Here is a 21465-nt window from a genome sequence, read left to right as displayed (position 1 = left end):
GTTTAAATGGCTGATAAAATAAGTTGTGCTGAATGGAATGTATATTCCTGTTTTTGTGTCTTTTTGTAACTTAAGGTTTGGCCTAGAGGGATTCTCTATGTTTTGAATCTGATTACCCTGTAAGGGATTTACCATCCTGATTTTACAGAGGTGATTCTTTTACTTTTTCTTCAATTAAAATTCTTCTTTTAAGAACCTGATTGCTTTTTCATTGTTCTTAAGATCCAAGGGTTTGGGTCTGTGTTCACCTATGCAAATTGGTGAGGATATTTATCAAGCCTTCCCCAGAAAAGGGGGTGTAGGGTTTGGGAGGATTTTGGGGGGAAAGACGTTTCCAAGCAGGCTCTTTCCCTGTTATATATTTGTTAGACGATTGGTGGTGGCAGCAATAAAGTCCAAGGGCAAAAGGTAAAATAGTTTGTACCTTGGGGAACTTTTAACCTAAGCTGGTAAAAATAAGCTTAGGGGGTTTTTCATGCAGGTCCCCACATCTGTACCCTAGAGTTCAGAGTGGGGAAGGAACCTTGACATGCATCCGATGAATTGAGATGTAGCTCACAAAAGCTTATGTTCAAATAAATTTGTTAATCTCTGAGGTGCCACAAGTACTCCTTTTCTTTTTGCGAATACAGACTAACATGGCTGCTACTCTGAAACCTAACATGCATTAACTATCCCACTGTAAAAACATAATGGGGACAAGGCACTTTAGTTTCACCAAAAGGCAAACTAGGTGAGGTCAGCACTATGCTCACCTGGCCAACGAATACAAAGGAGTAATAAGATCATGGTGTGCACTTCACAGGATGGGGAGTTACTTACAGAAATAAGGATTTTTAATAAATTTTCAATTACAAAGCAAGGGGGGGATTCACATGTTACTGGAAAAGTCCAAAATGGTATTGAATGTTACAGGAATGTACAAATGTTTTAGGTATATATGGATTCTTTGGGCAAGGTAACAGCAAAAGTATGAAGCTAGTGTGCCCTAAGGGCTCAGAAACAAAATGGCAAATAAAAAAAAAAGTATTTGTTTATTAATTTAATTACTTTTGGATGCATAACTCATGATTTTTGATTTCTTGTGGTTCTTAAGCTATTTTGGGGTTGTGCACCTATATTTAATAAAAATTACAATAGAAATTAGCCTCTGAGAAAGATTTCATACAAGATTGCCCCTAGAACCAGATTTTTGAAGGTCTTTAGGTGACTAGCAGGATTTTCAAAAGCATCCAGGAGCTTTCAACTTTTAAAAATCAGGCCTGGAATGAATATTTAGGAACCAAGTTCTACGTACAAGTGTTGACATGTGAAAAAGCACTAGGGTGCTTGATAAAGAGGCAAAATATCAATTGACAAAGGTAATCCCTGTTGGTGGATCAAATGAAACTGGAGAAGTTTTGACATTAACTAAGGAAATCAGTCAGCCTTGATGTCATATGATCCCAAAGAATACATTTGTGTACAAGAAACTTCTCCCAAAAATGCAGGCGTAGAATTAAAAACTACTCTGGCAATATAACCAGGAAGCATTATAGTGGAAAGAGGATGAGCTGTCACTGCAGAGGCTATTAGCAAGCAACTATTAATATTTTCAATGATTATTTGCTATCAAAAATATAAGTTAAATAGCACAATAACCTCCCTCTTCACAGTGTTAACAGAGGTAAATGAAGGGCTAAGAGGCAGCAATAAAAACAACATTTGAAAAAGTAAATAAGTGAACCCACAGTCTGTGGTGGATTATAAGGACAAGGCTGTTCGGTTCAGACAAGCGGAACAGTAGCTCAGCTCAGCGAATGCCTGTGGGGCTCTATGCGGGTATAGGAACTGCTACGGGATTTCGTTTAAACACTAGTGCGTGCATGCATGCATCTGACAAAGGGGGTATTCACCCACACAAGCTTAAGCGCGAATCCGTCTGTTAGTCTATAAGGTGCCCCAGGACTCTTTGCCGCTTTTACAGAGCCAGAGTACCAGGGCCGGCTACCCCTCTGATACTAGTACAACCACGTGTGACCATTCTAATTTCCAAGGGTGTGGCCGCATGTAAAACACATCACTCAGACCGATCTCCTTTAGCAGCTCAATCCAAAGCAAGAGGCTGCACCTCGCCGTTAACAACCCCACCCTGGGAACCTGGGGCTGAGACGCGCCCTACTTTTGCAGCCAGCGCAGAAGGCTCACCCCAGCTGGAGTAACTTTATCCCCTTTGCCTGGCAGCCCATCCCCAAACCCGGCACCCGCCCCTTGGCCCCGGTCCTTCCCCGGCCTCCAGCTGTTTGACTCGCACGTGCGCTCGCTTGGCCCTGCGCAGACTCCGCCCCCGACCTGCCCCCTTGAGCACTTGGAATCCCATGTAAGGGCAGAGCGAGGGCAGCGGCTTCAGCAGATGTTACTGAGCATGCTCATTAGGCGCCGAGCGGCACGTTGCGTCGAGGTGCGTGACTACGTCAGGGGTGACGTTAGTCCGGCCGGCTGGCGGCCGCGGCTGCCTAGGGATGGCGGGTGCGGATGGGGAAGGGGAGGTGCCGGCGCTGCGGACGGTGCGGAGGTGCCTGGCGGCATTCCCGGCGGAGGCCAGGGGTGAGCGCGAGCGAGCCGGGCCCTGATTGGCTGCCACCGGCCTGAGAGCGGGGGGGGGGCTGGGAGCTCCCTGGTGGCGCGGCCCCACCATCCCAAGGTCCCTGCGCAGGGAGAGGGGCGTGTCCTCGCCTCGCCTCACGGGGGCTTGAGAGGGTCGGGCTCTGTGGCGCCCGCAAGGCGAGGGAAGGGGAACCGCCCCGCCCCGCGCGGGGAAGGGGTTTGAGTCCCAGCGCGTGGCAGCTGCGGGGCTTGTCTGTCCCCCTCCCTTCACGCCAGTGCCCAGCGGACACGCTGGAGAAAGACCGTTAGTGAAGGACTCGGGGACCGTTGCGGTCCCTTCTAACCCCCTGGCTCTGTGAGGCTATGGACACCCCCTGGCCCGGTAGCGAAGGTGGGAGAGCCAGTAATAAACCTCCCCGAGCCCCCCCCGAGGTCTTGCAGCAAAATCAGGGAAGGCCAGACTTTACATTCCTGATGCCACCAAAGGTACAAACTTAGCAGAGAAGGACGTGGGGAGAACCACTTTGGGTCTTTGTCGTACTTTGTGGAGAAGCAAAGCAGTGCACAAATCCAACGGTTAAAAAAATCCGTTGCTGGTTACTGCTAAAGATCCAATGGCCCCATGTGGGAAACTTTGAAAAACATTGTGTTTAGAGATGGTTCTCCTATGTTCTGCCTTTGGTTTAGTGTAATCTCTAAAAATAAAATAAAAAAAAACTATAGATTTGTTTGCCAGCAGAGCATGTATTATATCTTTATTTGCATAGACAATAATGATTTTTAGGCTCCCAGTTTGCAAAATGGCCTTAAAGTCAGGTCTCTAAATTACATGTAGGAACCTAAATGAAAGTCATCTGATGAGAGGTGCTGAATGTTTCAGAAGGTGAGGCTATCTCTAGGCATCTTTGTTGTATGAGCCCCACCATTGGTGCTGTTTCCTTCTTTTAGTCTTTTGTCTGTATGAAGTATTATCATGTGGGAGATGAATCACAGCAACCAATAGTCCGAAACAAGTTGTGGCCAGTTGTGTGGCTTTGCATATGCTGAGTCTGACAGTGAAGACCACCTCATCAATATGTAGGGTTTTGACCCCTGGAGACTACAGGTTCCAGCATAGAGCATGACCAGTTCTAAGCTGGAGCACTGAATGTAGGGATGTGTAGTCTCCATGGTCCTGTCTACACTGGGAAAACTTTCTAACTTGTTTTAAAATTGATTAGTACAGTGTAGAGATGGCTTGAACTGCTTTCAAGACTTCTGTAAAATAGATTTTTTCTTTGTCTGGGCAGAGTTGGGACTGACGGAATCTGTGCCATACCTAGATAGCCTTTTGTCTCCGCTGGAATTTTATCGGGAATGGGTGTGTCCAAACAAACCATGTATAATTCAGAATGCCTTCGGTCACTGGCCAGCTCTGAAGAAGTGGACGTTAACTTATCTCAGGTAGGAATCCACTTTGAAGCTAGGCAGTAGCTCAGCTGAACATTACAAACCATCAGAAGAGAGCTTCTTGTTCGGTTTTTTAAATTATTGATAAGACTGGCTCAAATGAACCTGGAATCCTATGTGAAGACTTCTGTTGGGCATCCCAGCTGCAGCACCCAAAATTCAGAAGTTACTTTCTTCCCCCAACTACTGTACTATACTTAGTTCCATTAAAGGATATGGGAGATTTGTTTTTTGTGTGCCAGAACTTGTGTGTGGGGAGAGAGAGAGATAGGGAAATAGTATTTCCGAGCTTCTTGTTAAACAGGAGGAACGTGCAGAGTACCCCAGTCAGGGCTACAATAGATAGTGATGTCTTGGTTCCCCAGCAGAATCAGATTTTCACTAAAGCACTCATTCAGCACAAAGCAGTCAATGCTGCACACCTTGTGAACCTTGGTGCATGAGCAGAATCGTGCTGGCATTTCATCCTATTCTGATTGGGGTGGGTTTTCTGTGGCTGTAGGTTTGGCAGCATTGCCTCAATTGGCCCTGGTGGCATTAGTTATGATTATTAAAAAAACCCCCCCAAACCTAAGCACCTCTTGTTTTTAAAAAACAAAAGACAAACTAACAAAAAAAACCCAGGTGTGGACATGAAATAATTCAGTAATTGAAACTTCTGTGTCCAAGAGAGAGGATTTCTCAGTACATCCACACAGCAAATTGTGATTTTAAAAAATTGTCTAAAGTACATGTTTGTAGATTCCTCAATTGGCTCTGAACCTCAGATATATTTTGCAGGAAGGTAGCAGGCTCCAAGATGGTGAGTGTGGCAGTGACGCCAAATGGTTATGCTGATGCTGTTTATCAGGACCGGTTTGTCATGCCGGAGGAGCGGCACATGCTTTTCAGCAACTTCTTGGACATTGTGGAGAAGAAAGTGATCTCTCCAAGTGTGTTCTATGTGCAGAAGCAGTGTTCAAACCTGACTGAGGAGTTCCCTGAACTTTTAGGTGATGTGGAGCCCGAGGTACCGTGGATGAGTGAGGCACTTGGTAAACACCCCCTGCAATCAGTGAATACTTTATATAGCACTTTAAACTTCTGTGATGTTTACATGCCAGATATTTTTGTTATCTTTCTAATTGGCACAGGTTAGTATGGCTTTGTCAACTCAGGAAGGAGAGGGGTCGTAAAATAGCTTAACCTTGCCCTGTGGATTGGAGGACTCCAAAACAGTTTGCTTGCTTAGCAGGTTCATAGAGTGTGAAACTGTGCTATTGTATTAATATACATAATTTTCATCCACAAGTGGCAAAAAGGTTGGTGGCTTCCTGGGGCCCTGTCTACACTATTGTTCAGGGTGTTGCTACCACCTGTGGAGCTAAACTGATAGCAAAAGTGGATTTTTTTTTAAAGCCTATTATAGACAATACTCTAGAGTGCTGCGTTAATATTACCTTTCTGCCTCTTGTTGTGCGGTTGAAGGTGCTTGCTTATGGTAGTAAAGGATTATTCGTTACAGTCGACTTTCCTGCTAGAGCATAAGTCATTCCTTTTAATGTGGTTCTCCTGATCCCTTTGGGGTTTTGGTACATGAAGTGCTATTTTGTGATTTGAGCTATGTATTGGGGAACCAGGTCTCCAGAAAATGTGAGCTGAAGGTCAAAAGCACAGCCTTGGGGATGAATAATGCTCCATCAGTTAGTATGGTGTGTCTCTGCGACAGCCTTCAGTCTAGAAGGAGCTCCTAATTATTAGCTATTGGAGATCAAGGCTGACATATTTACTGAGGTGGGTGGAGAATATAAACAAACTGAGTAGGCAGAAAAATCTTCACCTGCAGCTCTTTAAACATAACATTCAAATTAATTTTCTGTTAAAAATCACTTCCTCTTCCTCCCCTTGCAGGAAAGAAGCCTGATGCTGTGAATTTCTGGCTTGGCGAGTCTGCTGCTGTGACATCCTGTGCGTAGCATATAATGCTGTCAGGTCTTGTATGTGCCCTCGGCTCAGATTTTGACATACTTGTTTTGAGGGGTAAGGTGGGTAGGTCTCTTTGTGAAATCCTAATGGATAGGTTGTACTTTAACTGTCGTCTTCATATGTAATGATCTTTCTTCCTACCCACCTTGACCCAGCACTTGACTGCTGTATCTGTATGTGCATCTGGCTTATTGTTTCAGGTGGAATACTGAGAGTTTCTGTCCTATAAATCTTGCACCTGGGTATAAAGTAAAGCAATCAAATTTCAGTCTCATGCTTCATAACTCAGGCTAATTGCTGTAAAGGTCAGGTAGGATTCTCCCTTCCCTAGTAGAACTTTGCACAATTAATAACATTATGGGTATTTTCCTCCTCTTCTGAAGTTTATTAGCAACTCCCATGCAGTATGTTGAATATTGGACTTGCTAGATCACTGGTCTGGGGTGGTATGGCAGCTCCTGTGTTTCTCTTTTTTTGTCCTAGCCATCTCCTTTCTGTGAAATTTTGAGTTTAGAGCAGAGCAGAAATGGATGGTTTAGTGGTGTAGTCATCAAATTTGAAATAGATTTACTCTCTGGAATCACAGTTTCAGTTCCTGGAATTGTTGACTCAGCCCTGTATTCTTCTGAGGTAGATTGAGTACCTTGCAATTTGCTCTGTGTGGCGGTATTTTGGATGAGACTTTTAAAAAATGAGGTAATGTCTGCTCTCCTTGGACACTGAAGATCTCAGGACATGTTCATAAGCGGAGACACTAGCCAAAATTCCTGCCTGCCCTCAAACTGTTGATCAGTGTGTTTCTGTGCAGGTTGCTTGCCAGGTTCCACCCCAGAAGTGACTGTTTTTCTGTATTGCTCTCTCTATGTTGCTGGTGAAGTAGTTTGGAATCCTTTTGGATGAAAAGTGCTGCATACATATGAAATATTATTTCATTATTATTTCTTTCTCCTCTGGCCACAAGAAGAAGAAGCAGCCTACCACTGCCAATAAGAGCTGTCACTTTCAGTTTGCTACAATTTGTGATGTGGTGCTTTTCTTCTTTCTCAATTTTAGTACATAAAGATCACTACGAGAACTTGTACTGTGTGATTTCTGGCGAGAAACATTTTCTACTGCATCCACCAAGTGACCGCCCCTTCATCCCCTATGGTACATGCTTGAGAGTGTGTATAAATGTGTAAAGAGAAGTGTCCAAATTAATGAAAGATAGAGACAGGAATAACGTTCTGATAACATTTTCAGTGTTACATTTTGCAATGTGAATAGAAATCTATTATCAAATACTTACTATTTGGAGTAGTAGAGATTTCTGTTCTTGGGGCTGGATCCTCAGCTGGTATAAATTATTGACTTCAGTGAAGTTACTCTGATTTATACCAGCTGAGGATCTGGCACCTGGATCTGTGCTCTAAGTGTCGGACTGGCTGGAATTCCTCCAGCTTTAGAATTATTAAAATATCTCCTCTGTGGTGAAGCTTACAGGATCCTCATGTGCAGTAGTTCTTGATTCCTTCTGCTGATTCTCTTTCTTTCTGGAAAAAAGCAGGGAAATTAAATACAAATATATACATTAACGAAAAATTAAAGTTACAAATGTAAATGCTGAAATCTAACAAAGAACACAATAAGGTTCTTATACTAACATTAGCTTGACCAGAATACCCATAGCTTTTATTTCCTATTTCTCTGTTACTTTTACAAGTATACATTTAACATAAATATTAATGTGCACAACATATGGTATATAAGATGGGCTATGTGAACCTGTTCACAAGAACCTTAATTATTTTTACTCCCTGACTTTTGAGCTTTTAGATTTGTAACTCTAATGAAGGATTAATACCAGTTTGTGTGTGTTGTTTTTATATATTATCATAATATCTAAAGATCAGCAAAAGTGCAATCAGCATTGGACTGCAGAATCAGAAAACCACATGTGCAGAAGCAATAAAAGAAGAGAAGCCCAGGTTTTCTAAAATGGCTGATAAGCCAAATAAGATAAAACTAGAAGTGAAAGGTTAGCCACAGGTCATTAAGAACTCCAATGAAAGCTCTCTTGGTAGAATGACCAAAGCAGAAAGGACAGAGAATAAGATAGGGGAGAAGTTGTGACTTGGAAAAGGGAAGTGGGATGGTAAGTGGAACAAAGTAGGATCAAGAGAAGGTAGGTGTATGTGTGTTGAGGAAAAGGAAAAAATAATTCATTTGAAGGAAGAGAGGACAGAGCCCTAGAAAAGGGAGGCATTGGAAAACATTGTGATAGAGGAGTGCGGAGCTGGTAATAGGGAGGACAGAAATTGAAGGACATGTGTCACGGAATGAACAAAGGGAAGAAGGAAGCAGAGGAAAGAGAACTGGAAATGGTGGTTGTGTGATGGTATCTTAATATTTGAGTCCATCTGTGAAAGTGTCATGTACTATGTCACTAAGGGTATGTCTACACTACGAAATTAGGTCGAATTTATAGAAGTCGTTTTTTTAGAAATCGGTTTTATATATTCGAGTGTGTGTGTCCCCACAGAAAATGCTCTAAGTGCATTAAGTGCATTAACTCGGCGGAGCGCTTCCACAGTACCGAGGCAAGCGTCGACTTCCGGAGCGTTGCACTGTGGGTAGCTATCCCACAGTTCCCGCAGTCTCCGCTGCCCATTGGAATTCTGGGTTGATATCCCAATGCCTGATGGGGCTAAAACATTGTCGCGGGTGGTTCTGGGTACATATCGTCAGGCCCCCGTTCCCTCCCTCCCTCCGTGAAAGCAAGGGCAGACAATCATTTCGCGCCTTTTTTCCTGAGTTACCTGTGCAGACGCCATACCATGGCAAGCATGGAGCCCGCTCAGGTAACCGTCACCCTATGTCTCCTGGGTGCTGGCAGACGCGGTACGGCATTGCTACACAGTAGCAGCAACCCCTTGCCTTGTGGCAGCAGACGGTACAGTACGACTGGTAGCCGTCATTGTCATGTCTCAGGTGCTCCTGGTCGCCTCTGTGAGGTCGATCAGGAGCGCCTGGGCAGACATGGGCGCAGGGACTAAATTTGGAGTGACTTGAGCAGGTCATTCTCTTTAGTCCTGCAGTCAGTCCTATTGAACTGTCTTATGGTGAGCGGGCAGGCGATACGGACTGCTAGCAGTCATACTGTACCATCTTCTGCCGAGCAGCCATGAGATGTGGATGGCATGCAGTCCTTCTGCACCGTCTGCTGCCAGCCAAAGATGTAAAAGATAGATGGAGTGGATCAAAACAAGAAATAGACCAGATTTGCTTCCCCCCCTCCCCTGTCTAGGGGACTCATTCTTCTAGATCACACTGCAGTCACTTACAGAGAAGGTGCAGCGAGGTAAATCTAGCCATGTATCAATCAGAGGCCAGGCTAACCTTCTTGTTCCAATAACGACAATAACTTAGGTGCACCATTTCTTATTGGAACCCTCCGTGAAGTCCTGCCTGAAATACTCCTTGATGTAAAGCCACCCCCTTTGTTGATTTTAGCTCCCTGAAGCCAACCCTGTAAGCGCCCCTCCCAGCGTCAGAGCAATGGCAAACAATCGGGCATCTGAGAGTGCTGTCCAGAGCACTCACAATGGAGCACTCTGATGGGGCTAAAACATTGTTGCGGGTGGTTCTGGGTACGTGTCGTCAGGCCCCCGTTCCCTCCCTCCCTCTGTGAAAGCAAGGGCAGACAATCGTTTTGCGCCTTTTTTCATGAGTTACCTGTGCAGACACCATACCACGGCAAGCATGGAGCCAGCTCAGGTAACCGTCACCCTATGTCTCCTGGGTGCTGGCAGACGCGGTACGGCTTTGCTGCACAGTAGCAGCAACCCATTGCCTTCTGGCAGCAGACGGTGCAATACGATTGGTAGTCGTCCTCGTCGTGTCCGAGGTGCTCCTGGCCACGTCGGCTGGGAGCGCCTGGGCAGACATGGGCGCAGGGACTAAATTTGGAGTGACTTGACCAGGTCATTCTCTTTAGTCCTGCAGTCAGTCCTATTGAACCGTCTTATGGTGAGCGGGCAGGCGATACGGACTGCTAGCAGTCGTACTGTACCATCTTCTGCCAGGCAGGCAAGAGATGAGGATTGCTAGCAGTCGTATTGTACCATCTTATGCCAGGCAGGCAAGAGATGAAGATGGCTAGCAGTCGTACTGTACCATCTTCTGCCAAGCAGCCATGAGCTGTGGATGGCATGCAGTCCATCTGCACCGTCTGCTGCCAGCCAAAGATGTAAAAGATAGATGGAATGGGTCAGAACAAGAAATAGACCAGATTTGTTTTGTACTCATTTTCCTCCTCCCCTGTCTAGATCACACTGCAGTCACTCACAGAGAAGGTGCAACGAGGTAAATCTAGCCATGTATCAATCAGAGGCCAGGCTAACCTCCTTGTTCCAATAACAACGATAACTTAGGTGCACCATTTCTTATTGGAACCCTCCGTGCAGTCCTGCCTGAAATACTCCTTGATGTACAGGCACACCCTTTGTTGATTTTAGCTCCCTGAAGCCAACCCTGTAAGCCGTGTCGTCAGTCGCCCCTCCCTCCGTCAGAGCAACGGCAGACAATCGTTCCGCGCCTTTTTTCTGTGCAGACGCCATACCAAGGCAAGCATGGAGGCCGCTGAGCTCATTTTGGCAATTAGGAGCACATCAACCACCACACGCATTATCCAGCAGTATATGCAGCACCAGAACATGGCAACGCGATACCGGGCGAGGAGGCGACGTCAGCGCGGTCCCGTGAGTGATCAGGACATGGACACAGATTTCTCTGAAAGCATGGGCCCTGACAATGCATGCATCATGGTGCTAATGGGGCAGGTTCATGCTGTGGAATGCCGATTCTGGGCTCGGGAAACAAGCACAGACTGGTGGGACCGCATAGTGTTGCAGGTCTGGGACGATTCCCAGTGGCTGCGAAACTTTCGCATGCGTAAGGGCACTTTCATGGAACTTTGTGACTTGCTTTCCCCTGCCCTGAAGCGCATGAATACCAGGATGAGAGCAGCCCTCACAGTTGAGAAGCGAGTGGCGATAACCCTGTGGAAGCTTGCAACGCCAGACAGCTACCGGTCAGTTGGGAATCAATTTGGAGTGGGCAAATCTACTGTGGGGGCTGCTGTTATGCAAGTAGCTCACGCAATCAAAGATCTGCTGATATCAAGGGTAGTGACCCTGGGAAATGTGCAGGTCATAGTGGATGGCTTTGCTGCAATGGGATTCCCTAACTGTGGTGGGGCCATAGACGGAACCCATATCCCTATCTTGGCACCGGAGCACCAAGCCGCCGAGTACATAAACCGCAAGGGGTACTTTTTGATAGTGCTGCAAGCTCTGGTGGATCACAAGGGACGTTTCACCAACATCAACGTGGGATGGCCGGGAAAGGTGCATGACGCTCGCATCTTCAGGAACTCTGGTCTGTTTCAAAAGCTGCAGGAAGGGACTTTATTCCCAGACCAGAAAATAACTGTTGGGGATGTTGAAATGCCTATATGTATCCTTGGGGACCCAGCCTACCCCTTAATGCCATGGCTCATGAAGCCGTACACAGGCAGCCTGGACAGTAGTCAGGAGCTGTTCAACTACAGGTTGAGCAAGTGCAGAATGGTGGTAGAATGTGCATTTGGACGTTTAAAGGCGCGCTGGCGCAGTTTACTGACTCGCTTAGACCTCAGCGAAACCAATATTCCCACTGTTATTACCGCTTGCTGTGTGCTCCACAATATCTGTGAGAGTAAGGGGGAGACGTTTATGGCGGGGTGGGAGGCTGAGGCAAATCGCCTAGCTGCTGGTTACGCGCAGCCAGACACCAGGGTGGTTAGAAGAGCACAGGAGGGCGCGGTACGCATCAGAGAAGCTTTGAAAACCAGTTTCATGACTGGCCAGGCTACGGTGTGAAAGTTCTGTTTGTTTCTCCTTGATGAAACCCCCCGCCCCTTGGTTCACTCTACTTCCCTGTAAGCTAACCACCCTCCCCTCCTCCCTTTAATCACCGCTTGCAGAGGCAATAAAGTCATTGCTGCTTCACAGTCATGCATTCGTTATTCATTCATCACACAAATAGGGAGATGACTACCAAGGTATCCCAGGAGGGGTGGTGGAGGAGGGAAGAAAAATGCCACACAGCACTTTAAGCACAGCACTTTAAAAGTTTACAACTTTAAAATTTATTGAATGACAGCCTTCTTTTTTTGGGGCAATCCTCTGTGGTGGAGTGGCTGGTTGGCCGGAGGCCCCCCCACCGCATTCTTGGGCGTCTGGGTGTGGAGGCTATGGAACTTGGGGAGGAGGGCGGTTGGTTACAGAGGGGCTGCAGTGGCAGTCTGTGCTCCAGCTGCCTTTGCTGCAGCTCAACCATACACTGGAGCATTCTGGTTTGGTCCTCCAGCAGCCTCAGCATTGAATCCTGCCTCCTCTCATCACGCTGCCGCCACATTTGAGCTTCAGCCCTCTCTTCAGCCCGCCACTTACTCTCTTCAGCCCTCCACCTCTCCTCCCGGTCATTTTGTGCTTTCCTGCACTCTGACATTATTTGCCTCCACGCATTCGTCTGTGCTCTGTCAGTGTGGGAGGACAGCATGAGCTCGGAGAACATTTCATCGCGAGTGCGTTTTTCTTTCTTTCTAAGCTTCACTAGCCTCTGGGAAGGAGAAGATCCTGTGATCATTGAAACACATGCAGCTGGTGGAGAAAAAAAAAAGGGACAGCGGTATTTAAAAAGACACATTTTATAAAACAGTCGCTACACTCTTTCAGGGTAAACCTTGCTGTTAACATTACATACATAGCACATGTGCTTTCGTTACAAGGTCGCATTTTGCCTCCTCCCACCGCGTGACTACCCCCTCAACCTTCCCCCCTCCCTGTGGCTAACAGCGGGGAACATTTCTGTTCAGCCACAGGCAAACAGCCCAGCAGGAACGGGCACCTCTGAGTGTCCCTGAAGAAAAGCACTCTATTTCAACCAGGTGACCATGAATTATATCTCACTCTCCTGAGGATAATACAGAGAGATAAAGAACGGATTTTGGTTGAATGCCAGCAAACATACACTGCAATGCTTTGTTCTACAGTGATTCCCGAGTATGTGTTACTGGCCTGGAGTGATAAAGTGTCCTACCATGAAGGACGAAATAAGGCTGCCCTCCCCAGAAACCTTTTGCAAAGGCTTTAGGACTACATCTAGGAGAACCGCAAATGCCAGGGCAAAGTAATCCTTTCACATGCTTGCTTTTAAACCATGTATAGCATTTTAAAAGGTACACTGACCAGAGGTCCCTTCTCCGCCTGCTGGGTCCAGGAGGCAGCCTTGGGTGGGTTCGGGGGGTACTGGCTCCAGGTCTAGGGTGAGAAACAGTTCCTGGCTGTCGGGAAAACCGGTTTCTCCGCTTGCTTGCTGTGAGCTATCTACAACCTCCTCCTCCTCATCATCTTCTTCGTCCCCAAAACCTGCTTCCGTATTGCCTCCATCTCCATTGAAGGAGTCAAACAACACGGCTGGGGTAGTGGTGGCTGAACCCCCTAAAATGGCATGCAGCTCATCATAGAAGCGGCATGTTTGGGGCTCTGACCCAGAGCGGCTGTTCGCCTCTCTGGTTTTCTGGTAGGCTTGCCTCAGCTCCTTCAGTTTCACGCGGCACTGCTTCGGGTCCCTGTTATGGCCTCTGTCCTTCATGCCCTGGGAGATTTTCACAAAGGTTTTGGCATTTCGAAAACTGGAACGGAGTTCTGATAGCACGGATTCCTCTCCGCAAACAGCGATCAGATCCCGTACCTCCCGTTCGGTCAATGCTGGAGCTCTTTTGCGATTCTGGGACTCCATCATGGTCACCTGTGCTGATGAGCTCTGCATGGTCACCTGCAGCTTGCCACGCTGGCCAAACAGGAAATGAGATTCAAAAGTTTGCGGTTCTTTTCCTGTCTACCTGGCCAGTGCATCTGAGTTGAGAGTGCTGTCCAGAGCGGTCAGAATGGAGCACTCTGGGATAGCTCCCGGAGGCCAATACCATTGAATTGTGTCCACAGTACCCCAAATTCGAGCCGGGAACGTCGATTTAAGCGCTAATCCACTTGTCGGGGTGGAGTAAGGAAATCGATTTTAAGAGCCCTTTAAGTCGAAATAAAGGGCTTCACTGTGTGGACGGGTGCAGGTTTAAATCGATTTAATGTTGCTAAATTCGACCTAAAGTCCTAGTGTAGACCAGGGCTAAGACTCTGTATTTATTATTGAGATTAATGCCATTTAACCTTTTCCATGCTCTACACTTTCAGAGCTCTACCTGCCTGCGACGTATTGCATATCAGAAGATGGTTCGTTTCAGGTTGTGGATGAAAAGGCTGCAGACAAGGTACTTATGACATCTTTGTATTAAAAGAACACCATCAACTTGTCAACCTGTCAATTTAAAAAAAAATTAGTCAAAAGTAGTTTCAGGTATTCCACTGTGCCCTGTGACCCCTTGCAAGTTTCTGTGGTTATTATTTGAGTATGTCCTGTTTCTAAGATGCCTCTCTAACTGCAAACTGGGAACTATTGAAATCAATAGCTGTTAAAGGAATAGCCTTTCAAAATAATGTCTTCTGTGCGCTGAACACAAACAGGTCCATTAAAAGTCTTTTTAAATAATACCAGATAAAGGAATTTAGCTCATCAAGGGTGAATTTCACTGCTGTGCATACATTGTGTTGGCCCTCTGCAGAGGGGTGAATTTCATCCTAGAAAAAATGTTCTGGTGCTATAAACATAGTAGTTATCTTTATAAACCATTTTTATTCATAGTGGTAATTATTATTTGGTCAGAATGATTGAAAGGAGACACCATACAAAATTATATACAAATACTAGATCCCTGTCCCAAAGAGGGGAAGTATGGCCCAGTGCCCAGGGTGTTAGCCTGGGATTGGGGGGCTTGGGTCAGTTTCCTGTTCCACCATAGACATTCTATGTGACCTTGGGGAAGTCACTCAGCCTCTTTGCACCTCAGTTCTTCAGCTGTAAATTGAGGATAGTAATACTTCAGTAGTAATACACAGAGGTGTTGAGGGAAAATATGTGAAAGATTAGGAAGTGTTTAGATATCCTGGTAATGCAGGCTAATAAGTACATAGAGCTTACAATTCAATTTTAGACATGATGAAAAGGAGGATAAGAAGGGATAAAGATTGCAGTTATAAAATTATACAGTTGCTCTAAATTCATAGATTTTTAAGGCCAAAAGGCACTATTGTAATCATGTAGTCTGACCTCCTACACATCGCAGGCCACAGAACTTCACCAAGTCCATCCTGTAATAGAACCATGACCTCTGGTTGAGTTAGTGAAGTCCTCAAATCATGATTTAAAGACTTCAAATTACAGCGAATCCACGATTTACTCTAGTTTAAATCACCAAGTGAGACATGATGTCCCATGCTGCAGAGGAAGGCGAAAAACCCCCAGAGTCTTTGCCAATCTGAGCTGGGGGAGAAATTCCTTCCCGACCCCAAATATGGCAGTCATCTGAACTCTGAGTATGTCGACAAGACCCACCAACGAGTCTCCTGGGAAGAATTCTCTGTAGTAACTCAGATCCTACCCCATCTAACATCCCATCACAGGCCATTGGGTATATTTACCGCTAATAGTCAAAGATCAATTAATTGCCAAAATTAGGCTATCCCATCATACCATCTCCTCCATAAACTTATCAAGCTTAGTCTTGAAGCCAGATACGTCTTTTGCCCCCACTACTCCCCTTGGAAGGCTGTTCCAGAACTTCACTCCTCTGAAGGTTAGAAACCTTTGTCTAATTTCAAGTCTAAACTTCCTGGTGGCCAGTTTATATCCATTGTTCTTGTGTCCACATTGGTACTGAGCTTAAATAATTCCTCTCCTTCCCTGGTATTTATCCCTCTGATATATTTATAGGGAGCAATCATATCTCCCCTCAGTCTTCTTTTGGTTAGGCTAAACAAGCCAAGCTCTTTGAGTCTCTTTTCATAAGCCAGGTTTTCCATTCCTCGGATCATCCTAGTAGCCCTTCTCTGTACCTGTTCCCGTTTGAATTCATCCTTCTTAAACATGGGAGACCAGAACGCACACACTATTCCAGATGAGGTCTCACCAGTGCCTTGTAAAGCAGTACTAACACCTCCTTATCTCTACTGGAAATACCTCGCCTGATGCATCCCAAGACTGCATTAGGTTTTTTCATAGCATATCACATTGGAGGCTCATAGTCATTCTGTGATCGATCAATACTCCGAGGCCCTTCTTCTCCCCTGTTACTTCCAAGTGATGCATCCCCAGCTTATAACAGATTTTTTTGTTATTAATCCCTAAATGCATGACCTTGCACTTCTCACTATTAAATTGCATCCTATTACTATTACTCTAGTTTACAAGGTCATCCAGATCTTCCTGTATGATATCCCCATCCTTCTCTGTATTGGCAATACCTCCCAGCTTTGTGTCATTGGCAAACTTTATTAGCACATTCCCACTTTTTGTGCCAACGTCAGTAATAAAATGATTAAATAAGATTGGTCCCAAAACCGATCCCTGAGGAACTCCACTAGTAACCTCTTCCAGCCTGACAGTTCACCTTTCAGTGTGACCTGTCGTAGTCTCTCCTTTAATCAGTTCTTTTTCCACCTTTCAATTTTCATATTGATCCCCATCTTTTCCAATTTAGCTAATAATCCCCCATGTGGAACCGTATCAAATGCAGTGGATCTAATTTATCTCAATTTCAGTAAGGCATTTCCTTTGTCTAAAAAATCAGTTACTTTCTCAAAGAACGAGATCAGGTTGATTTGGCATGATCCACCTTTTGTAAAACCATGTTGTATTTTGTCCCAATTATCATTGACCTCAATGTCCTTAACTACTTTCTCCTTCAGAATTTTTTCCAAGACCTTGCATACTACAGCTGTCAAACTAACAGGCCTGTAGTTACCCGAATTGCTTTTTTTTCCCTTTCTTAAAAAGGAACTATGTTAGCAATTCTCCAGTCATACGGTACAACCCCTGAGTTTACAGATTAATAAAAAATTCTTACTAATGGGCTTGCAATTTCGTTCCTTATTCACCTTTCAGTTCTCATATTAATCCCCATCTTCTAATACTTTAATTTCCCATGTAGAACTGTATCAAATGCCTTACTGAAATCCATAAAGATTAGATCTGCATTTCCTTTGGCTAAAAAAATCAGTTATCTTCTCAAAGAAAGACATCAGGTTGGTCTGGCACTATCTACCTTTTGTAAAACCGTGATGTATTTTATCCCAATTGCTGTTTACCTCTGTGTCTTTAACTATCTTTCAAAATTTGTTCCAAGACCTTGCATTCAATTTAGGTTAAACTAATAAGCCTATAATTTTTAAGAAAGGGGAAAGAGTGATCTGGGAAACAAGTGACATATTACCAATTCTCCAATCGTAGGGTACAAGCCCCAATCTTACATATTCATTAAAAATACTTGTCATTGGTCCTGCAATTTTATATGTCAACCTCCCTTCAAGAATATTAAAGGAACTATCTGAGACCCCTGATTTGGTCCCATTAAGCTGATTGAGTTTAACTTCCACCACAGATGTGGTAATTTCTACTTCCATATCCTTGTTTCCATTAGCCACCCTGGCACTACTCCTAAACTCCTCGTTTCCCACAAAAATCTGAGGCACAGTATTCATTTAGGTGTTGGGCCATGCCTAGATTATCTCTAATCTCCACCCCATCCTCAGTGTTTAGAGGTCCCACTTCTTTCCTCGATTTTGGCATATGTGTATCACCCAAAAACTGTAGGTTACCCAAGCTCAACTTATCTTCTGCTTTTGTTGGCCTTCATACTTCCTACCAATAGGCTAACCATGTCTGTCTTCATTCAGCAATCCTTCAGGTACGCTCTTTTTTCCCCCCATCCATTTTCTATCCCAGGTCCATTCCCTGCCATGTAACCTCTGTCACAAACAATCAGATCCCTTTTCCTATGCCCTAAACAGAGTCTGCAGTTAGTACTTGGTAAATGTAAGGATCCAACACCATATCTTATAGAAAGGAGGATTCTTGTAATATGGTAAAGTGGATTTTACAGGATTTACAACTATATATTTTCTAGTACATTTTATTACAAGTTCAGTAAGTGAATTTTTTGTTTAACAACTCCATTTTCTGGGGGACCCTAACATTTTATATCTTGTTAAATGCTGCACGTACAACATACTCTTCTCCTTGCAGGTTCCATGGATTCCACTGGATCCTTTAAATCCAGATCTTGAACAATACCCAGAGTATGCCCAGGCAAGGCCTTTGCGGTGCACAGTGAAAGCTGGTGAGATGTTGTACCTCCCTTCTCTCTGGTTTCATCATGTTAAGCAGTCACATGGTTGTATAGCAGGTAAGAAGAGTTGTTAGTGACAAACATATTTTCAATCCATGATGGCATAGTCCATTTTCTCCATCAAAACATGGTTGAGTACAAGGGCACTTTCACAGTCTTTTCTTCTTTATCCCTGGTAGAGTTAGCCATCTTGGCACATGACTATAGTGTTACCTACTTGCAAAGACTATTCTGATAATATTTTATATAGAATTGCAAAAGAATGTAGTGAAATGGATGAACAAGGTAGGAAAAATCAGCTAGTCCTTGAGGCTGCAGAGAGAGAGCCAAACACAGCCACCCCTGTAGTAGTTTGTTTTGTTAGAGAGCGCTAAGCAGGTTATTTGATTGCTGGCTGCAAATTGGCTGACTGTACACCATAGGCAAAGAAACTGCACAAGGAAGTTTGGATTTTTAGTGTCTGTTATTATCAGACCAGTAAAAATGAGTCTTTATTGCATAAAAGAAAACCAAACAAATGTACAAGTTACTTCTTGTCTCTGCCTTTTAACAAAAATCTCCTCGTGTGTGTGTGTGTGTCTGTCTCTCTCCCCTCCCCCCACCACCCGCTTAGAGAGCTCCAGACTTTCAAACCTTTCTACTCTTCTACGCCTAAACCATTACTGTCTGTATTGCAGGATGCAAGGAAGGGCTTTACTGTATCTATTCTGCCAAAGCAACTCTTTCCATGCAGAGAAAAAATAAGTAACAGATGAGTGTTGAATAACATCAACCTAGTTATGAAAGCAAATATATAACACCGCTTGCAGATATTGGAGGCATTTATTTTAGTACTTGCCATAGCATGGTAAAAAGATGTATTAATTTTCATTTTAATTAAGAGGCAAAATTAAAACACTTTCCATATGATCACCAAGGCAAAATGGTGGGTTAGTGCACCATCCTTTAAAAACTGTGGGGAGAGAGAGGTTCAAATCTAGAGTAGGTCATAAATTAAAATGAATTTGTATTCTTGGCCTAGATCATAGCGCACATTTTCTGTTTCTAAACGTTTTGAAAGTCTGCTCAGGAGAGTCCCAGGACTGTTGTTTTGGGGGTTAATGTGAGTAAGGACTGAGGTGCATTGGCAGAGTTTATGTAACAGATGCTGACTCACTGCCTGCCTGCATTATGCTTGGCTCTAGTCAGAGGTGGGATTCTTTTAAAGTTCATCCAGTTTTGAGAAATGAGTGCCTGCATTACCTTCTAAAGCAGCATGTGAATATGGCCAAAAGGCATTTCTAACACCAGACAATAACAATTTTCCTATCTCTTGTCTCCTCAGTGAATTATTGGTATGACATGGAATATGACCTGAAGTACAGCTACTATCAACTTCTAGATTCTCTCTCAAAAGCTGTGACACTGGTGTAGCTGATTCTGGGGACTCAGTCATAAACCTTTCTAATGTGACTGAATTATATGCGTCTGCCTGGAGTACGAATATGCTTGAGTTAGAAGAACTAAACATTAAATTATCCTCAACAAATGTCAGTCAGAGGATATTTGTCTTGCTTGCCTTTGGAGATGGTATCATGCGGGCGTTAAGTGAAATTCCAACCCAAATGGCTATCTTTTTTGGCTTGACAGGAGAGGGCTTGTTGACATTTCAAAGCCTTCATGCTTAGCCTCAGATGCCTCAAGGAAGGCAGAATTTTAGTGGAGCCACTGCAGGTTTTGGAAACCTCAAAAATGTAAACCATGTGTGTTCCTTTCCCTTTGCTAGATTCTTTAGAGCAGTGGTTTTAAAACTGTGGGTCGCAACCCAGTACTGGGTCATGGAATGTAAGGCACTGGGTTGTGACCGCTCTGGTCAGCACTGCTGACCGGGCTGTCAAAAGTCCTGTCAGCGGTGCTGCCCGGCTAAGGCAGGCTAGTCCCTACCTGTTCTGACATGGCGCTGTGTCACGGAAGCGGCCAACAGCAGGTCCGCCTCATAGGTGGGGGGGCGGGGCCTCAACGTGCTGCCCGAGCACTGGCTCCGCACTCCCATTGGCTGGTAACCAGCCAATGGGAGCTGGAGGCGGGGGTGGGCGGCGCCTGTGGGCAAGAGCTGCGTGGAGCCAAATGTGCGCCTCCACGTAGGAGCCAGACCTGCTGCTGGCCGCTTCCAGGGTGCAGCGCGGTCTGCGGTGCCAGGACAGGTGCCTGCCTCTGCAGCCTGGCTGCCCCGCTGACCGGGAGCTGCCAGACGTAAGCCTGTGCCCCATCCCCTTCCCCAGCCCTGAGCCCCCCTGAAATCTGGAGCCCCCTCCTGAACCCCAAGCCCCTCATGCCTGGCTCCACCCCAGAGCCTGCACCCCCAGCCCGGAGCCCCCTCCCACACCCTGAACTCCTCATTCCTGGCCCCACCCCTCATCCCCAGCTCCGTTGGGTCGCAGGTATCAACAATTTTCTTCAACTGGTTCACCAGAAAAAAGTTTGAAAACCACTGGTTTTAGAGAACATGCAAAGCTATAGCCCACAGTCCAATTTGGTAACTGGCAAAGTAATGAGGCAAAACCAGCTCTGCAATAACAGCGTAATCATCAGCCCAAGACTCCCATTCATTGAGATAACTCCCATTCATTATGAGACAATACTTTCTGAGTTTTAATTCACTGTGTTCAGTGGCTGTGTGTAATGCTTTGAGAATTCAGAATACAAATTGTGCAATAAAATATCCGTGTTTATAAGCTTATTTCTATACTAGCTATGGGAACCCTCAAATGATACGGGGAAGGGGAGTGATCAGGAAATCATGATACAATTGTGATTATTTTCCATGTAAAAACATATCTACATTTCATTGTGCAGATTGCCAACGGTTGTGTGCGGCTTTTTGTAGTTGTACCTTCCCACATTCTTAGTGGCGATTTAAAGGTTGCTTTTCTGAGTTCATAATAACTGAGAATCAAATCCCGTCTATTCCCATCAACAGAAAATTCCACTTGCTAAAGCCCATTTACCATAATCTTTGACTTTTCTAATGAAATTTTGCAATTCTATGGCTTGTGTTATGGAGGTTAGACTGAATAATTGTGCCTCTGTCCTTAAAATGTATGAAATACATGGTCGATGAGTTGTGTGAACCATGGGCCTGATTCTGCACCCATTCCATGAAT

General features: G+C 45.0%; 2 protein-coding genes across 2 annotated transcripts; one reads left to right on the top strand and one right to left on the bottom strand.

The window, feature by feature from the left end:
- The first annotated feature begins 2468 nt into the window (after positions 1-2468).
- JMJD7 (jumonji domain containing 7) lies at positions 2469-21021 on the top strand. Its single transcript, XM_073348676.1, has 8 exons — positions 2469-2586; positions 3876-4029; positions 4816-5069; positions 5926-5982; positions 7054-7149; positions 14274-14350; positions 18220-18379; positions 19647-21021. Exons 1-8 carry the CDS (start codon positions 2502-2504, stop codon positions 19733-19735), a joined length of 972 nt encoding a protein of 323 aa, XP_073204777.1. The 5' UTR covers positions 2469-2501; the 3' UTR covers positions 19736-21021.
- On the bottom strand, positions 12163-14134 carry LOC140913867 (uncharacterized). The gene is made up of 2 exons (XM_073350678.2): positions 13272-14134; positions 12163-12683 (listed from the first exon to the last, which is right to left on the bottom strand). The coding sequence occupies exons 1-2, from the start codon at positions 13852-13854 to the stop codon at positions 12163-12165; spliced, it is 1104 nt and encodes a 367-aa protein (XP_073206779.1). The 5' UTR covers positions 13855-14134.
- Positions 21022-21465: the final 444 nt, after the last annotated feature.

The sequence above is a fragment of the Lepidochelys kempii genome, chromosome 6 (assembly GCF_965140285.1).
Source record: "Lepidochelys kempii isolate rLepKem1 chromosome 6, rLepKem1.hap1, whole genome shotgun sequence".
NCBI classification, from domain to species: domain Eukaryota; kingdom Metazoa; phylum Chordata; order Testudines; family Cheloniidae; genus Lepidochelys; species Lepidochelys kempii.
Note: the sequence above shows the minus strand (reverse complement) of the source record. Positions and strands in the feature narration are given on the sequence as shown.

Coding starts and splice junctions, on each gene's coding strand:
- JMJD7 (XM_073348676.1), top strand. CDS start 2,502: ATGGCGGGTGCGGATGGGGAAGGGGAGGTGCCGGCGCTGCGGACGGTG. Junction 5,070..5,925: donor GTGGATGAGTGAGGCACTTG/GTAAACACCCCC, acceptor CTCCCCTTGCAG/GAAAGAAGCCTGATGCTGTG. Junction 14,351..18,219: donor ATGAAAAGGCTGCAGACAAG/GTACTTATGACA, acceptor TTCTCCTTGCAG/GTTCCATGGATTCCACTGGA.
- LOC140913867 (XM_073350678.2), bottom strand. CDS start 13,854: ATGCAGAGCTCATCAGCACAGGTGACCATGATGGAGTCCCAGAATCGC. Junction 12,684..13,271: donor AGGCGGAGAAGGGACCTCTG/GTCAGTGTACCT, acceptor TTTCTCCACCAG/CTGCATGTGTTTCAATGATC.